The sequence below is a fragment of a genome, unplaced genomic scaffold (assembly GCF_019419815.1).
Source record: "Pyrus x bretschneideri cultivar Hongxiangsu unplaced genomic scaffold, Pyrus_bretschneideri_v1 Contig17, whole genome shotgun sequence".
NCBI lineage: Eukaryota > Viridiplantae > Streptophyta > Magnoliopsida > Rosales > Rosaceae > Pyrus > Pyrus x bretschneideri.
Window position 1 is genome coordinate 4,323,181 of NW_025999468.1, and position 19,869 is coordinate 4,343,049.

General features: G+C 36.2%; 2 protein-coding genes across 4 annotated transcripts; both read right to left on the minus strand.

Moving 5' to 3' along the window:
* Positions 1-78: 78 nt before the first annotated feature.
* Positions 79-14,653, minus strand: LOC125475984 (pectin acetylesterase 8-like). 2 transcript variants are annotated; one of them, XM_048581517.1, is made up of 13 exons: positions 14,557-14,653; positions 7,369-7,490; positions 7,199-7,281; positions 6,897-7,026; positions 6,637-6,716; positions 6,422-6,508; positions 6,215-6,339; positions 6,051-6,111; positions 5,856-5,909; positions 5,698-5,775; positions 5,415-5,520; positions 5,019-5,164; positions 79-325 (listed from the first exon to the last, which is right to left on the minus strand). In XM_048581517.1, exons 2-13 carry the CDS (start codon positions 7,487-7,489, stop codon positions 200-202), a joined length of 1,197 nt encoding a protein of 398 aa, XP_048437474.1. In that variant the 5' UTR covers position 7,490; positions 14,557-14,653; the 3' UTR covers positions 79-199. The 2 variants fall into 2 exon arrangements, with proteins under 2 accessions (XP_048437474.1, XP_048437473.1); XM_048581516.1 differs by lacking the exon at positions 79-325 and adding an exon at positions 4,635-4,921.
* LOC125475982 (pectin acetylesterase 8-like) lies at positions 79-14,690 on the minus strand. Of its 2 annotated transcripts, XM_048581512.1 has the most exons (14): positions 14,557-14,690; positions 13,727-13,848; positions 13,505-13,587; positions 13,076-13,205; positions 12,906-12,985; positions 12,684-12,770; positions 12,477-12,601; positions 12,310-12,370; positions 12,175-12,228; positions 12,017-12,094; positions 11,718-11,823; positions 11,444-11,589; positions 11,195-11,336; positions 79-183 (listed from the first exon to the last, which is right to left on the minus strand). In XM_048581512.1, exons 2-13 carry the CDS (start codon positions 13,845-13,847, stop codon positions 11,211-11,213), a joined length of 1,197 nt encoding a protein of 398 aa, XP_048437469.1. In that variant the 5' UTR covers position 13,848; positions 14,557-14,690; the 3' UTR covers positions 79-183; positions 11,195-11,210. The 2 variants fall into 2 exon arrangements, with proteins under 2 accessions (XP_048437469.1, XP_048437468.1); XM_048581511.1 differs by lacking the exon at positions 79-183 and having other exon boundaries at positions 10,991-11,336.
* Positions 14,691-19,869: the final 5,179 nt, after the last annotated feature.

A 19,869-nucleotide genomic window follows, 5' to 3' on the forward strand; every position in this document is an offset into this window, starting at 1 on the left:
GAATTCTACATTCAGTTTACACAATCACACTCCTAGAATACCTTTATTCGCAACACTATACAAGATGCTCGGTACCACTTTCAAATCAAAGCTCAAATGAATAAATATTACCGAGAACCATAAGTACGTAGGCTATTACATCAATGTAATGTTCACAGCTTATATAGCTCATAAAAACTATATTTTCGACACAAAGAAATTAATCTTCCTGATCGTTTGAGTCAAATTCACGGTTTTTGCAAGTGGGATTGCAAGGGTAAGGGCAATCAATCTTTTTGAACGCAGTGCGGTCGTAATACCAGTCTCCAACTGCCTTTGCAATTGTCTGCATAACACAGTAAACACGTTACAAAAAACTAAAAACAAGTTACAGTTTTTCACGTTCAAACTGAATGAAAACCGAGATTTGAGTGCAGATCACGGTACTCTTACCGTCTTGCTCAACATAGGAGAGTCAGCTGCCAGCCATGTCTCCTGCGTTCCAATTTGGCAGTGGGCAAAGCAAGAATCTATGAACACGCCATGAGATGCAGAATTGCTTGCACCGGCAATTGTTTTTAAGAACTGTAACCTATATTCTGAAACATATTCCAAGACGAAAAGACAAGTCAATTTTCCAGCAGACGGTTTTATTTTTTATAATTCTGCAACATGTCAAAAACGTGAACAAGCTGCTGGTATGAAGTGAAGGAGGGTTATGAAATACCTTGCATGGTTTGAAGTTGACTGGGCGAGCAGTTCTTTATATTAAGCTTGCACTTTTTCCAGGCACCCTTAGGATCAGCAACACCCGGTGCCAAAATTTTCAAAATCTAATTCAAGCCACTCATTGATCCAACGACTGCAAGTACATATACGCATCAATGTGCAAGAGACACGAACAGAAGTTTGAGTTATCGAAAATGGAATTGAGATTGTTTTAGTAGGTAAGTTAGAGACAACAAATTGTGTCAAAAATAAAATGTGGTGAACTGAGACAACATGACAGAAAATGACAATTTCGTTGAGACAAAACCATTTCAAGATATAAGTGAGATTAAATGACACTTTCAAGGCAAATCAATTACATAAGCCGTAGTGTAAATTATTCGTTTACAATGAGAGAGATACGAATCCTCTGCATGTTTTTTACGTACAAGACTATACACGACTTATCTTACCGTTTAAAATAATCCAAAGGTTATAAATGTGCCACGTATTTAATGTTCCAGTTTTATAACTTTTTTCTCGGCTTGATAACCTTTCCCCACCCAAATCCCTTGGCTTCTCTGAAGTGCGGCAAGATCGTACGGCTGTCGTCGCCTCCGCCGACCCCTCCTTCCCTCCTCCGTCGTCAGTCGTCACTCACACCACCTTTGCTGTCGCTCCTTATCCATCAAACCACGTGAATGATCCAGCATGGTAACAAGTTAACAATGCTGTGACTTTCCACCATGGTTCTGCGATGGATTTATCCATGGATGACTCATAAATTTCTTCAATATTCGTGGATGCATGCAGCAGGAGGCAGGAGGCAGGAGGTGTGGGGAACAAAACTGGAATATTTGATACGTGGCACATCGATAACCTTTCGATTCTTTTGGACGGTGTGGATTAAAAGTCATGCATAGTCTTGTGGGGTAAAACATGCAGAGGATCCCAATTCATTCGCTTAACCCGTATGTTGAATATTGTAGTGTTTGCCTTGGTCTATTTAAAATCTTTTCTTTCTTTTTTTTTTTTTGTTTTTTTGAGAACAAAAGAGATTGGGGGATGCAATACGAGGATTTTTCAGAAGATCACATATCCTAGTATTACTCTCGACCAAACTCACTTAATTTTGAAATTCTAATAAAATTCGATGCATGCGAGTTGATATGATCGCATCATCTTACCTATTTCTGTCAGTCACTTGACATGAATTCCGCACACTGATCTATCCACTTTTTCTTCTTTTTTTGGTACGATTGGAAATCGTACCAACTCCTGACCGGCATCCTCCTACACGTGTATGGTCTTTTTATATTAGATTATATCTTGTAATTTATTTTTTTTAAATAACTATTTTATATTTTTATGAAAAAATTATTCAAAAAAAAAAAATGAAGCTAAACAATGAAACCACCCACTAATATGGGAGTTTTTTTTTTAATTAAAGTTTTAAATTCAAAATTCATTCAAAATTAAAATGTGGTGAATTACTTTAAATTCTTATGGTTCAATTGTAATTTTTACAATTCTTGAAGGACAATTTTTGGTATTTTAAATGTTTCACCTTTTTATCCTTCTCAGTTTTTATATATATAGGCTCATATCGTCCTGCCATGATGTTAAAGATTGGATGACAACCGATTAGACTCCTCCCAAAACCCAATTTATAGACCAGATTGAGGTTTTTTTTTAAGCAAATGACTCGCTTACCCTCATTTTTTGTTCATTCATTTTGTTTACGGGTTTTTTTTTTAAATTTTGTTGGTGGTGGTAGATCGGTAATGGCGGCGCAACTAGTGTGATGGAGTCTGCATTCTTTCACATTTAAAATTTTTGTTGTTGTAGGTTTGTGCTTTTTATTGTATTTACTTTTAAATTATGCTTGTATTTGAATTGTGTTTAAACATTCTATTTCTTGTATTAAATTTTTTAAATTAATGAAAGTTACCAGTTTGCCAAAGAAAAATACCAAACTGTGGAAAGCCGAATTCGGCAGTCACATGGAGTCGCGCAATAGTGAAAGGAAAATGAGGGTTTTGGGCAGCCTCCAACCTGATGCAAGTCTCAAGATATCTAGTGATGCTGCTCCGTGTCAAACTCCATATTTTTTGTAGGTTACAATTTCAAAGTACCCTTCTTTTGGTAGGACTTGATACCTTATTTTCATGTAAAGATTATCGGTAAAAAGGGGGCCGCAAATCCACATCTAGATCGAACCAACGACAAACACACAAATGTCAAGTTAAAAACATGCAAACATAATAAACATGTATCTGGAATAATATTCTAATGGACAAGGTGTTAGATTTCCAATCATGTAATCAGGGTTTGAAACTCGCATATTTTTTAAATTATTGTAATAGTTTCGAATTTTACATCATTCCCTTAATAATAATAAATTTTTTGAAAAAGGAAGAAAAGAAAATATCAAGTATCAAGAATTAATACAGGCAAGTGATTTCCATAAAAAAACGAAACCAAATCATTCAACTTAGTTGTGATTTGGATCAGTTCCATGTGATGCCTGTACGATGGTTTAGCCTATTGAGAAAGACAAGACCATAGCTAACGGCCACTGAGTTGGAGAGTGGGACATCATCGGTGGTTGTGGAGCTTGAACGTTACACGTGATTGGTGGTGATCAGTGGGTGTGGAGCGTTTTGAATGTTCACCATGTGTTTATACCCCAATTTACAAATTCCTATCTAATTGATTATAAGCTATAATGTAGCGGTACAAATCAAGGTGAAAAGGATATCATAAAAAAATTATAAGGAAAACTAATGAAAATGGCTTGAAAACTTTGAATTTTAATCAAAAGTACAAAAATTTGTTGTAAGTGAATAGTACCAGAAGTGACTCTTTAGAGTAAAAACGTCATTTTCCTTAAAAGTGAACAGTATAGGAAGTGTTTCGTTAAAACTCCCAAAATCATATCCACAATTTAATTGATTCAAAGCACTTTTGATGCGAATAAAGATGATGGACACAATCAAGGCTAGCTGATGGGTTTGGACTTGAAATTCACATTTTTGATTGAGTTAATATTAGTACCCGATTTTGCATGTACTCGGCCCATATACTCTAAGTTCCTTTTTTTTTTTTTGGAAACAAAATATATTTACACTAATGGGGAGGGAGTGGGCTTTGCCTCACAATGGGCTAGCAATAATGTAGTTCAAATTCACTTTTAGCGATAAACTAACCTAAGATGTGAAATCCCGTCCCCAGATTTCACTATTTAAAATTATGTATTTCGTATTCTTAGTTTTGACGTGTTTATAATTCTGGCGTATAGGTTTTTTTCGATAAGTAGAAGGACAAATATGCCCTTAATGAACTAAACGGACTTTTCGAGGACTTATTTAATTCCTATGAGTTTTGTCACTTTTATTTACATATTTGGATAGAGCTCAACCTCATGAGTGTGTAGGCGAAAACCCTTCGCCAAACAGAGCTATAACGAATAAGATATAAGTGAGCAAAGATAGGCGAACTGGTCATTTGATCATTATCTGGAAGGCTCCCAGATTTGCTGGAGCACAATTTAGGTGCCATGTGTATTACTGAGATGGGAATAAGAGAATAGAAAGGAAGGGAGAAACTGGCCAATTAGAAAGGAGAGAAAGGAGGGAAAGGAAGAAAGGGAGAGAGGAGATGAGCACCGGACCCCATTGACTCGCTGACCCGACCCGATTTCCTTCGACTCCTCCAACGATTTTTCTTGCAAACCATGTTAAACAACCACCTAGAAAACACTCGTTAAGTTCGACTAAGCCACACAATGAGCAACCTAACTTGGTATCAAATTCTTTATCTACGAGATTTGAATGTAAGACCTCTCACTTACAAGTGAAGAGAGGAATATCACGAGACGGAATATCACGAGACCGTAATAGAGGTTCAGCTATTTGTGAAATAAAATAATTAGAGCGAGGGACATCTATAGAGAGAAGGGGCTCAGCTGTTTGCAGATGCATATTTTTCGCTTGGCCTTATGCATTTATTTATACAAATCATATAACCCAAAGTAATACAAGCCATAAAGGTTAAAATATCCTAGATCTTATTGGATCCAAGACGCTCGCTACCACATAGAAACTATCCCACTAGCTGATCGTTAAAAACCAAATTAAGCGTTTTTGCAAGTGGGATTACAAGGGTAAGGGCAATCGATCTTTCTGAACGGAGTGAGGTCGTAATACCAGTCTCCAACAGCCTCTGCAATTGTCTGCATAACACAATAACACGTTAAAGACGAGTTCAGTTTTTCACGTTAAAACCGAATGAAACCACGATTGAGTGCAGATCACGGTACTCAATCTTACCGTCTTACTCAACATAGGAGAGTCAGCTGCAAGCCATGTCTCCTGGAATTCAATTTGGCAATGGGCATAGCAAGAGTGTATGAACCACCCATGAGATGAAGAATTGCTCGCACCAGCAATCGTTTTTAAGAACTGTAACCTAAATTCTGAAACATATTCCAGACGAAAAGACAAGTCAATTTTCGAAGCAGACAGCTTTGTTTTTTTTTTTTTTTGTTTTTTTTGTTCTTTTTTTTTGTTTTAATGCTGCAACGTATCAAAACGGTTTCTTGGTAAGGTCCAAAGAAGCTTCTATGGGAACTCGTAGACAGTGAGGACTTTTAAGTTGCTTATTATCATCTTAAATACTAAAGTAAACAAGCAGCTGGTATGAAGTGGAGGAGGGTTTTGATATACCTAGCATGGTTTGAAGCTGACTGGGTGAGCAGTTCTTTATATTAAGCTTGCACTTTTTCCAGGCACCTTCAGGATCCGCAACATCCGGTGCCAAAATATGCCGTATCTGAGTGGATACAACAATGAATCAGAGAAAAAAAAATGCACGCTAACGGACTCTCCGAATGTGGAAAAGAGAACTAGTAATTGTTGATTGTTAGCAAATTTAAAGAAGGTTGTGCTAAGAAATTAGAACAAAATGGAAAGTACAGGACGCATTCAAGAAATAAGAGAAACAGCTAACCTGCCACCAATCGTAAGCTGCATTGACGAAAAATATTGGCGTCCGGGTTAGTGGTACCACATTTTGTGGGAAGAAGCACTGCAATATTTTAGTGCGAAATATCAGAAGTAATAAGGATAGAGCGAATAGCAAAACCATGCAAGAGTATAAACACATACCAGCCCTGGACTCATTCTTGAAGTGCAGGATGCAGGCAAGTTCTTCACCGAACCCTGCACAAAGCATAGATTATCAGAATTAATTAGAACCCAACACTTATCACATGCACAGAACGGAGGCTTGAAAGAGAGAGAGAGAGAGAGAGAGAGAGAGAGAGAGAGAGAGAGAGAGAGAGAGAGAGAGAGAGAGAATACATGTAGCGCAACCACTTCACTATAAAAGGCTTGAATGTATGGTGATCCAGACACCGTCCTCCTGTTAGTCATTATAGTCTAGGGTTTTAGAAACTAGAAACGTTTATAAAAATAAAATATGTTAGGTCAAGCTTTCATGATTAAAGTACGTGCTTAGTGCTTACGCATTAATGAAGTAACCAGCATCTGGTACACATTTCACTTTAGTATCCACAGGTAGAAGAGAACGGAAGTTATCACAATGAAGAATCGAGGCCAATCCGCCAGCCGAACAACCAGATAGAAGAGCCTGTAATCAAAAGTGGTACGAATGAGCTATCGGCAGTGAGGACAGGATGAAAAAAGCAGACAGTTCGTAGAATGGGCCATACAGATTGAGCATTTTTCATTCCTTTTGCCAATAAATCATCCATGATGGCACGGAAAACCCTTGCTCCTCTGAAGTGAAGATTTGTTGCCTGATCAAATTAGTTTGATTAGAAACATGCCAAGTGATTGGAAAGCGGAGGGTTAAGGAGGTGCATTAGACACCAGGTTTAGACTTGTATCAATGCAAAACATGGGTTGCTCATTAACTGAAACTTACAGGGTCTACCGCTTCAACATCACCAGTAAATGACGAGCCATCACAGTATCTAACTCTGATTCTATTCCAATTGTAGAAGTCTAGCATTGAAAAGAAAAATGGTTTAACCGTTAGCGAAAAGAAAATGATAGGTATGTTCATCACTATTGAGTAATTCTTAAGATATATATGCTTGTTTAAACAAAGCAAACCTTCAAAGCAAGGCAAACACATTAATTGAACTACACAAAGCTATTGATGAGGTATAAAATCTACCGAACCTGGATTAGTCTTTTGCTTGTTACTAAGAACCCCAGAAAATGACATTATCTTTTCCATTTTGGTTGATGAACCAAAGGAATTATTCGAGCGATCAAGGCAAGTTGCAACGGTGTTACACCATCCTCCACCCTAGTAACAAAATATCAATGGAAGAAAATAAACTTTAATGCAAAATTTAATAATTACTAAGCTTACTGAGTTAATTAATCATACACCTAGATGCATGGACAAGAGAAAAAGGTTTGTGACACAAGAACTCGGAATTCGGGAACTATTTTAGAATGATAGGGGAGACACAAACCTCAAAATAAACCAACCAATTGTTGATTCCGGCACCAAATCCCTTGTCAAAGTGGTAAGCGGGTGCGCTCCCATCCAAACAAACTGCATAGCATGTCATATTTAGAAACAGCGCAAAAATAAAACTCAACAGAAACAGACATGGTCACATGGTGCACTAGTTTTTCTCACCAGCTCCTTTAGCAACTGCATTCTCGACAAGAGTGATTCCCACAGGGTGGCTTTCTGCTTTCAGCAATATCAGTAAACATACTAGAAGAGTTAACCATTGGCCTAATCTTGAACAGGCCATTCTGCAGATACAATTTTTCAGCAATTAATATACAGAGCATTTGGCAGCTTTTCTTCACTGAAAAATCTGTGTCTAAATCTAATAAAGAATCCCTCTCTATACAGTCTGTGTGTATATTTGTCAAAGGAATCCTCCGTCATGGGCGGTAATCCGACTACATTTAGCCGAAAACAAATCCTTCCAAACTGGTTTGGGCAACCAAAATCTTACCCTTGATCTTTCGTACAGTCAAAAGATCCAATTCCATCAGAGATTCAGAACCCAGACCATGAATCTTCATTCATTCAATGGATAAAATACAAATTTTAACAAGCACATAGTAAGAGAAAAAAGTATAAATAAAAAATAAAGAAACAGTGCAAAGATTTACACATTGCATAATCATCAATTACAAATCATAGATTACATAATATTACTAACAAAATATATGAAACTGCGATACTATTATTCTTCATTTCGGAATCCATTGTCTAACCAAAGCGACGAGTGACAACAACCCCACTTAGTGCGATAGGTCTTGGTTGTTGTTGTAAGCTCAATCAGCTTGATGGGGTTTTATGAAAAAAAAACAGAAACCAAATTTCAAACTTTGATTGAGCTCATATAAATACATGTCTTATATTATACTCCAATACAAACCACCAAGGTCAGTCCTCAGATTTTTGAGCTAAGGACGACGTCAAAAAAAGTGTCATATCTTCATATAAGAAAATTATTTGTTTACATACTTGAGACTTCGATAAATTATATTTAGAAGAGCACTTCAAACTCAATAATTTTGAAACACGGAAAAACTAATTTATTTTGCATCAAAAGAAGGGAACTAAAAATCACGGGCTTATAAGTAGATAGATTATGAGTTTTGTTTTCCTTCTTTATGAACTTTTAAAGTGTATTATATAAATCGTGATGTGTTTTTTTTTCTTATTTACTAACCTTGGCAATATGGGACTAAAAAAATAATGATATTTTCAAGTCTTTAATTGATATGTATAAGTAATGAACGAGCACTAAAAAAAATCTATTAGCGACACATCATATAATTTGCAAAGTTGATATGTGCATTACTCTTTGTTGAATGTTAGACTTGAATTAAACAAATGTTTAAAAAGTGCGATCCACATAGCTACTAGCTAGGAATTAAAGGAATTAACAACCAAACAGAGAATCGTGAAAATTGAAAAGAATAAACAAAAACCATTGCATTTCGAACTTCGAACCTCTCATTAATTTTAAACAACAAAAATCATTGCTTATGATTGACTCTTTTGGTCATTTAGCCAAATTTCATAAATTTAAACTTTTATGAAAAGAAATTCGTAAAAGTTGGAAATTAAAAAAAAAAACACCTAATGTTTTGAACCCGGGACATCCTTGTCAATTTTAAACAACACAACCACTAGTCATGGTCTGTTGAACGGTGAACCCAAGAACTCCTAATTAATTTCAAACAATGGAAGCCACCAATTCTAGTTAAATCTCTTTGTCAATTAACCAAATTTAAAAAATTTGTACTCTTATAAAAATATATATAAATATACAACTCTAAAAATTTTGTTGCCTCTAATTTTTGTGTGCCCCAAACGGTTGTCCGGCCCGCACTAGGCCTGAGGACCACCGACTTATACTACACAAATGAACATAAACTGAATCAAAGTTTTGATTTCATAAGAACACCAAGTGATAAAAAGGAAACTAAAATAGGACAGATTTATCTGTTTAAAATAATATAAATTAAAAATATACCCAAAAAAAAAAAAAAGCATTGCACCGTATTCTGCACCTGATAAATAGGCAATAATCTGAAGGCTGTTGAATGCTTGAGCTTCTTATTCCAAATATAAATAGAGATGTATCTACGTGTGTGTGTGTAGATGTGTATGTATATATATAGATGTGTGTGTGTTTAAGTCTTTGTCGTTCCGAGCGATATTAAAAATATGATATTTTATTATTAAATCAACAACATGTAAGATACTCTAAAACAGGAGTCAAGTTATGTACGCGTCAATAGTCAAAAATCGTAAACTTCTTTCTTAAATTCCAATTTATTATGCATGCATCTCGAAGGCCTGGTGAATACTTGATAAGCTTAGACTTTTATTGTTCAAAAAAAAAAAAGTTAAAAACTTTTATTTGTTTGAAAACTCAAGGATAGCCATCTGAAGGATAGGCTTTAGTCTATGGATACGACTTCGCATTTTTACTCAAAAACTGTGGGCTAACCTTCATGTCCAAAATGCAAGCCCTCCAGCCCTCGCAGCGTTCGTCCTTTGAGAGAAAGATCAAAGCAGGAGGCAAGAAGCGACAGTTCTTGTCGCGTCATCCTGAGAGAACGTGAAGTTTTTCCCCTGTTGCTTTCGACTCGTCGTTTGTTTCAGAGGGCAGGGACAGATCTAACCAAAGCATATATGCTTGGCCTACCTCAGGGTGCACCCTGCACAGGTGGCGCCAGTATTGCCTCCCGGATATGCGTTCATTGCACCTCCTAGCGCTTAAATGGAAACAGAACGTCCCCTTCTCTGCAGTTTCAAGACTTTGCCTTCACGTTCTTGCTGATATCATGTTGTGAAATAAAACAATTAGAGACAAAAGCATTAGTAAAAAGTTTTTCTCTCCTTTGTGAGAGCCCTTCTCTCTGCTTGAGAGTTTTTCTCAGTGTTTGTCTGAGGGCCCTATTTCGGTGCAGATCAGGGGGCGCTGACCCTAGCTTCGGCTGGGGTTGGTTAGCCCATCTGTCCTTCCTTTTTTGGTCCCCTCTTCCTTCCTTCGGCAGAGTTTTCCCCCTGCTTTCTATTTCGTTTTGCCCTTTTCGTCTTCTCCTACTGGCGTCCCTCCCTCTCGGTCATCCACACTCCAATCTGCAGTCACGCTTCTCTGAGATGGTGTGTAGAGCTTCGGTGCATGCACAGGCTCGGGTGTTCCCAACACCACCACCTTCTCGATGTCTGCCTCTGTTGGCAGTGTTGCTAGTGGATCTCCACGGGCTTCTTTCTTCTGGTAGCCGGAATTACTCTTCTGGTTGCCTGATTTCTACTGTGGTGGCTGCGCACCAGGTGGTGCTCGGGGTTGGATGCTCTGATCGTCGGGTTGGCGTGCGGTTGGAGGCATGGAATTGGGTGAATCTCGAAATACTGTTGCAGAGGCGGCGGCTGTCGAATTCTTGGTTCTTCCGGCGTTCTTGTGGTGTTTCTGTTTTGGGCCCACGTTGTGGGTTGGGCTTAGGTTTTGTTTGCTGGGCTGGTCCTTTTTGTTTGTATATCTACTTTTGTTTTTGGACCCTAGTTTGTTCAGGTTGTAAGTTTGTCTGTTTCTTGTGGTAATATAATTACCTTTTTTCCAAAAAAATAAAAAATAAAAAATAAAACAATTAGAGAGAGAGAGAGCAAGAGACGACTGGAGAGAGAAGGGGTCAGCTGTTTGTGAGAGATGTATTTTTCACTTGTCCTTGTGTCTTTATTTATACTAATCATAGATAGGGTTTTACGTAATCCAAAATCATAATAAGATAAGACGTCTTAAATCTTATTGAATTCTACATTCAGTTTACATAATCACACTCCTAGAATAACTTTATTCGCAACACTATACAAGATGCTCGGTACCACTTTCAAATCAAAGCTCAAATGAACAAATATTACCGAGAACCATAAGTACGTAGGCCATTACATCAAATGTAATGTTCATAGCTCATAAAAACTATATTTTCGACATAAAGAAATTAATCTTCCTGATCGTTTGAGTCAAATTCACGGTTTTTGCAAGTGGGATTGCAAGGGTAAGGGCAATCAATCTTTTTGAACGCAGTGCGGTCGTAATACCAGTCTCCAACTGCCTTTGCAATTGTCTGCATAACACAGTAAACACGTTACAAAAAACTAAAAACAAGTTATAGTTTTTCACGTTCAAACTGAATGAAAACCGAGATTTGAGTGCAGATCACGGTACTCTTACCGTCTTGCTCAACATAGGAGAGTCAGCTGCCAGCCATGTCTCCTGCGTTCCAATTTGGCAGTGGGCAAAGCAAGAGTCTATGAACACGCCATGAGATACAGAATTGCTCGCACCGGCAATTGTTTTTAAGAACTGCAACCTATATTCTGAAACATATTCCAAGACGAAAAGACAAGTCAATTTTCCAGCAGACGGTTTTTTTTTTTTTCAATTCTGCAACATGTCAAAAACGTGAACAAGATTGCTGGTATGAAGTGAAGGGGTTATGAAATACCTTGCATGGTTTGAAGTTGACTGGGCGAGCAGTTCTTTATATTAAGCTTGCACTTTTTCCAGGCACCCTTAGGATCAGCAACACCCGGTGCCAAAATGTTCTTTATCTGAGCGGATACAACAACGAATCAGAAAAAAAATGCACACTAACATAGTCTCCGAATGTGGAAAGGGAGAACTAGTAAGTGTTGATAGTTAGCAAATTCAAACAGAAATAGAAGAAGTTATTACGATTACAAACCAAACTGTTAGTCAATTTTATAATCAGGGTCACATATACAGGATATGTCATAAGCTAACCTGCCACGAATCATAAGCTGCATTGACCAAAAATATTGGCGTCCGGGTTTGTGGTACCACATTTTGTGGGAAGAAGCACTGCAATATTGTAGTACGAAACATCAGAAGTAATAAGGATAGAGTGAATGGCAAAATCATACAAGAGTATAAACACATACCAGCCCTGGACTCATTCTTGAAGTGCAGGATGCAGGTAAGTTCTTCGCCGAACCCTGCACAAAATATAGATTATCAGAACTAGAAGCTAAATCTTATCACTTGCACGTAACGGAGGCTTGAGAGAGAGACAATACATGTAGCGCAACCACTTCACTGTAAAAATCTTGAATGTGTTGTGATCCAGACAGAGTCTTCCTGTAAGTCATTATAGGGTTTTAGAAACTAGAAAAGATTATAAGTATAAAATACGTTCGGTCAAGCTTTCATGATTAAATATATAAAGTACGTGCTTAGTGCTTACGCATTAATGAAGTAACCAGCATCTGCTAGACATTTTACTTTAGTACCCACAGGTAGGAGAGAACGAAAGTTATCACAATGAAGAATCGAGGTTAATCCACCAGCCGAACAACCAGATAGAAGAGCCTGTGATCAAAAGTGGTATTAATGAGCTATCGGCAGCGAGGATAGGATGAAAAAAGTAGACAGTTTGTAGAACGGGCCATACGTTTTGAGCATTTTTCATTCCTTTTGCCAATAAATCATCAATGATGGCACGGAAAACCCTTGCTCCTCTGAAGTGAAGATTTGTTGCCTGATCAAATTAGTTTGATTCGAAATATGTTATGTGGTGGGAAAGCAGATGGTTAAGGACGTACAACAGACACCAGGTTTAGATGTTTGTATCAATGTAAAACATGGGTTTGCTCATTAACTTTAGAAAACTTACAGGGTCGACTGCTTCAACATCACCGGTGAATGATGAGCCATCGCAGTACCTGACTTTGATTCTATTCCAATTGTAGAAGTCTAGCATTGAAATGAAAAATGATTTTGGCAAGGCAAAAACATTGATTGAAATACAAAAGCTATTAAATGAGATATAAAAGGTAACCGAACCTGGATTAGTCTTTGGCTTGTTACCAAGAACCCCAGAAAAAGACATTGTCTTTTCCATTTTGGTTGATGAACCGCGGTAATTGCTCTTGCGATCAAGGCAATCTTCAACGGTGTTACACCATCCTCCACCCTAACAACAAAATATCAATGGAAGAAATTGTAAACTTTAATGCAAAATTTTATAATAACTAAGCTTACTAAGCTAACGAATCGTACACCTAGTTGTATGAACAAGAGAAAAAGGCTTGAGGCACGAGACCTCCGAATTCTCCAACTATATTTGACTAATGTTATATCAGAACTCGGATACAATAAACAGATTTCTCTTCCCATTGAAAAGTTGGAGATAAGTAGTTTCTAAGATTAAAATTCCACCCTTGTCATTCTTATCTTTAAAATCCCTTTTAGCATGATATGAAAAACACAAACCTCAACATGAACCAACCAATTGTTGATTCCGGCACCAAATCCCTTGTCGAAGTGGTAAGCGGGTGCGCTTCCATCCAAACAAACTGCATAGCACGTCAAATTTATAAACAGCGCAAAAATAAAACTCAAAAGAAACAGACATTCGAGCAATGAAAATGAAACTTTAGGCATCAGACTCAATTCTAATCAGTTAACTGTACGGGGTACACTAGTATTTCGTACCAGCTCCTTTAGCAACTGCATTCTCGACGAGAGTGAGTGCCACAGGGTGGCTTTCTGCTTTCAGCAATACCAGCAAACATACTAGAAGAGTTAACCATTGGCCTAATCTTGAACAGGCCATTCTGCACATACAAATTTTCAGCAGTTAATATAAAGATCTTTTGCCAGCTTCAGTTGCAGACTCCACTACACAAACACAGTACCATACGTTGTCAAGATCCTACGAAAACCCGAATATATTTAGCCGAAAACAAATCTTCCAAACCGGTTTGGGCAACCAAAATCTTACCCTTGATATTTCTTAATAGTCAAAAGATCCAGTTCCATCAGAACAAAAATCAAATTTTAACAAGTATATAAAAAGAGAAAAAAAAAATACAAATAAAAAATAAAGAAACAGAGCGAAGATTTACGCATTGCTTAATCATCAATTACAAATCATAGATTACATAATATTACCAACAAAATATATGAAACTGCAAAACTGTTATTCCTCGTTTCGGAATCCATTGTCTAACCAAAGCAATGGGTGATATGACTCGTACAACCCACCTCACTTAGTACGATATGGCTTAGTTGCTGTTGTAAGCTCAATCAGCTTGATGAGGTTTTATGATAAAAACACAACCCAAATTTCAAACTTTGATTAAGCTCATAAAAACACAGGTCTTATTATAATCCACCAGTCCGAACCACCAAGTTGCAAAATACAAAATGAACATAAACTGAATCAAAGTTTTGATATCATAAGAAAACCATGTGACCAAAAAAATATAAATAAATAAAAAAATAAAAAAATAAAACAATAGCATTACTCTTCTAGTCCGTACCTGGTAATAGAGAATAATCTGAAGGCAATGGTAGACGAAAGAATGTGAAAGAAACCTTGAATGCTTGAGCTTCTTATTCCAATTATATATATGTGTACATGAATATATATCTTGTGTGAGAGTCTTTGTTTTTCCGAGCAAAAGCAAGGTATTAAAGTGTGATGTGAAGAGAAAGCTAAGTGCTTTCCAGTGAAGAAAGATTTCGAGAGTATTTGTATCTATTCTGGTAAAAAAGATAAAAGCTACATTATGGGTCTGCTGAGCTGCAAAGCAGAGAGAGGAAAGAAAAAGCCAACGACTAGGACAAATCTTGTCGGTGTACACGTGATCCATTTATCATGAAAGCAACTATATCAAATGGGTTCATCGTCATTGTTATAGTCGCATTCAACAAGTTTATCGTAACCGTTATTATGGCATTCAATTCAAATAATAAACCAATAATATGTACATTTTTTTACACATATGACACCTTATAATTAAATCAAATATAGTAAATTCCTTGCACATAAGCTGTTATCCAAGCATCTTATTATCAGACCAAAAATGGTAAATTCGTTGCGCATTTGTTATCCAAAACAAGATACGCGTCTAACAGTAAACTAGTCAGAAACTAGGGGTTTCCCTCTTGTGCAGGATAATGTCGCGTCAGTACTGCCCATGGCGATATCTTATATATATACTTTTAAAAAATAAATAAAAATCTGACGCTGATTTTTATATGTAAGCAATAGTGTAAATTTTATTGAAACTTCAAAGAGGCTACATTTATTTTATATATAGAAGATTTATTCTAATTAATTTGTTTCTAAAACTGTCATTTAGGTTTTTTTTAGAGGATTATTATTAGTATACTAAAAATCTTATTATACATTTTCTCAAAAGTGTTTTTTTCTTCTAATTATAGAAAATTTGGAATGCAAAAGGATATTTTTGAAGTGTCACTGTGCCAATAACAATTCTCTTGTTTTAACCTATAAAATTGGTTTTGTCTTGTTTTGCCCTATGAAAATGTTGTTTCTATCTTATTTGGTCTTAGTTCACTTAACTCTCGTCCATTTCATCGAATAAATGTTAAATTAAAGTGTAGTACCACAGCTCTTTGCTTACAAATTTTCTATTAAAACAATCCTAATTCTATTTGAGTAAACTAAGCGATTTGCCCCCCTAAACTATCACTTAACTTTCAATTTCTCCCCTAAACTTTTTAATTGAAAAATTAAGGACTTAAACTGTTTTTTTTTTGTTTTTTTTGCCGATTTGCCCCCTGCTGTTAATTTTTCATTCATTCGATCCAAATTTTTGTTAAATGGAAGCATGTGCACAACATGTGAAGATAGTTTAGTCGCTTTATTTTTAAAATAATTGAAAATTTTAAATTTCTGAAATATAAACCTATGCAAATATGTGTGATTCTATAGCTTTTGTATATGAAGGTTTGGTGAAGTGACACTTTTGTCCACAAAAGAGAGTCACGTAATGTGCATGTGATAAGAGTTAACGTTAATTTGGATGAAATCTATGAAAAACTAACAATATGGGAGAAATCGGTCAATAAAATTAGTTTAAGTCCTTAATTATTCAATTAAAAAGTTCAAGGGAACATCGAAAATTAAATGATAGTTCAAGGAGCAAATTGGCAATTTAGCCAATTCTATTTTCATAACTAATTCAAACTCGTCTATCTCTATTGCGGATTGGTGTGCGGCTAGAGTTGCAGCCATTTGCAAAAGAAAATAATGGACTGTGTTTCAAAAGTAAATAGCGGGTTATGTTTCAAAATCTAATTCAAGCCACTTATTGATCCAACGACTGCAAGTACATATACGCATTAATGTGCAAGAGACACAGACAGAAGTTTGAGTTATCGAAAATGAAATTGAGATTGTTTTAGTAGGTAAGTTAGAGACAACAAATTGTGTCAAAAATAAAATGCGGTGAACTGAGACAACATGACAGAAAATGACAATTTCGTTGAGACAAAACCATTTCAAGATATAAGTGAGATTAAAAGACACTTTCAAGGCAAATCAATTACATAAGCCGTAGTGTAAATTATTCGTTTACAATGAGAGAGATACGAATCCTCTGCATGTTTTTTACGTACAAGACTATACAGTATACACGACTTATCTTACCGTTTGAAATAATCCAAAGGTTATAAATGTGCCACGTATTTAATGTTCCAGTTTTATAACTTTTTTCTCGGCTTGATAACCTTTCCCCACCCAAATCCCTTGGCTTCTCTGAAGTGCGGCAAGATCGTACGGCTGTCGTCGCCTCCGCCGACCCCTCCTTCCCTCCTCCGTCGTCAGTCGTCACTCACACCACCTTTCCTGTCGCTCCTTATCCATCAAACCACGTGAATGATCCAGCATGGTAACAAGTTAACAATGCAGTGACTTTCCACCATGGTTCTGCGATGGATTTATCCATGGATGACTCATAAATTTCTTCAATATTCGTGGATGCATGCAGCAGGAGGCAGGAGGCAGGAGTTGTGGGGAACAAAACTGGAATATTTGATACGTGGCACATCGATAACCTTTCGATTCTTTTGGACGGTGTGGATTAAAAGTCATGCATAGTCTTGTAGGGTAAAACATGCAGAGGATCCCAATTCATTCGCTTAACCCGTATGTTGAATATTGTAGTGTTTGCCTTGGTCTATTTAAAATCTTTTTTTTTTTTTTTTTTTTTTTTGGAGAACAAAAGAGGTTGGGGGATGATTTTCAGAAGATCGCATATCCTAGTATTACTCTCGTGTAAGCTCACTTAATTTTAAAATTCTAATAAAATTCGATGCATGTAAGTTGATATGATCGCATCATCTTATTTATTTCTGTCAGTCACTTGACATGAATTCCGCACACTGATCTATCCACTTTTTCTTCTTTTTTTGGTACGATTGGAAATCGTACCAACTCCTGACCGGCATCCTCCTACACGTTATGGTCTTTTTATATTAGATTATATCTTGTAATTTATTTTTTTTAAATAACTATTTTATATTTTTATGAAAAAATTATTCAAAAAAAAAAAATGAAGCTAAACAATGAAACCACCCATTAATATGGGAGTTTTTTTTTTTAATTAAAGTTTTAAATTCAAAATTCATTCAAAATTAAAATGTGGTGAATTACTTTAAATTCTTATGGTTCAATTGTAATTTTTACAATTCTTGAAGGACATTTTATGGTATTTTAAATGTTTCACCTTTTTATCCTTCTCAGTTTTTATATATATAGGCCCATATCGTCCTGCCATGATGTTAAAGATTGGATGACAACCGATTAGACTCCTCCCAAAACCCAATTTATAGACCAGACTGAGGTTTTTTTTTAAGCAAATGACTCGCTTACCCTCATTTTTTGTTCATTCATTTTGTTTACCGGTTTTTTTTTTAAATTTTGTTGGTGGTGGTAGATCGGTAATGGCGGTGCAACTAGTGTGATGGAGTCTGCATTCTTTCACATTTAAAATTTTTGTTGTTGTAGGTTTGTGCTTTTTATTGTATTTACTTTTAAATTATGCTTGTATTTGAATTGTGTTTAAACATTCTATTTCTTGTATTAAATTTTTTAAATTAATGAAAGTTACCAGTTTGCCAAAGAAAAATACCAAACTGTGGAAAGCCGAATTCGGCAGTCACATGGAGTCGCGCAATAGTGAAAGGAAAATGAGGGTTTTGGGCAGCCTCCAACCTGATGCAAGTCTCAAGCTATCTAGTGATGTTGCTCGATGTCAAACTCCATATTTTTTGTAGGTTACAATTTCAAAGTACCCTTCTTTTGATAGGCCTTGATACCTTATTTTCATGTAAAGATTATCGGTAAAAAGGGGGCCGCCAATCCACATCCAGATCGAACCAACGACAAACACACAAATCTCAAGTTAAAAACATGGGAACATAATAAACATGTATATGGTATAATATTCTAATGGATAAGGTGTTGGATTTCCAATCATGTAATCAGGGTTTGAAACTCACATATTTTTTAAATTATTGTAATAGTTTCGAACTTTACATCATTCTCTTAGTAATAATAAATTTTTTGAAAAAGGAAGAAAAGAAAATGTCAAGTATCAAGAATTAATACAGGCAAGTGATTTCCATAAAAACGAAACCAAATCATTCAACTTAGTTGTGATTTGGATCAGTTCCATGTGATGCCTGTACGATTGGTTTAGCCTATTGAGAAAGACAAGTCCATAGCTAACGGCCACTGAGTTGGAGAGTGGGACATCATCGGTGGTTGTGGAGTTTGAACATTACACGTGATTGGTGGTGATCAGTGGGTGTGGAGCGTTTTGAATGTTCACCGTGTGTTTGTACCCCAATTTACAATTCCTATCTAATTGATTATAATCTATAATGTAGCGGTACAAATCAAGGTGAAAAGCATATCATAAAAAAAAATTATAAGGAAAACTAATGAAAATGGTTTAAAAACTTTGAATTTTAATCAAAAGTACAAAAATGTGTTGTAAGTGAATAGTACCAGAAGTGACTTTTTAGAGTAAAAGAGTCATTTTCCTTAAAAGTGAACAGAAAGTGTTTCGTTAAAACTCTCAAAATCATATCCACAATTTAACTTATTCAAAGCACTTTTGATGCAAATGAAGATGATGGACACAATCAAGGCTAGCCGATGGGTTTGGACTTGCAATTCACATTTTTGGCTGAGTTAATATTAGTACCCGATTTTGCATGTACTCGGCCCATATACTCTAAGTTGCCTTTTTTTTTTTTTTTTTTTAATTTTTTTGAAACCAAAGATATTTACACTAATGGGAAGGGAGTGAGTTTCGCCTCACAATGGATTCGCAATAATGTAGTTCAAATTCACCTTTAGCGATATACTAACCTAAGATGTGAAATCCCGTCCCCGGATTTCACTATTTAAAATTATGTATTTCGTATTCTTAGTTTTGACGTGTTTATAATTATGGCGTATAGGTTTTTTTCAATAAGTAAAAGGACGAATATGCCCTTAATGAACTAAACGGACTTTCACGGACTTATTTAATTCCTATCTATTTTGTCACTTTTATGTACATATTTGGATAGAGCTCAACCTCACGAGTGTGTAGGCGAAAACCCTTCGCCAAACAGAGCTATAACGAATAAGATATAAGTGAGCAAAGACAGGCGAACTGGTCATTTGATCATTATCTGGAAGGCTCCCAGATTTGCTGGAGCAGCAATTTGGGTGCCATGTGTACGACTGAGATGGGAATAAGAGAAGAGAAAGGAGGGGAGAAACTAGCCAATCAGAAAGGAAGAAAGGGAAAGAGGAGATGAGCACTGAA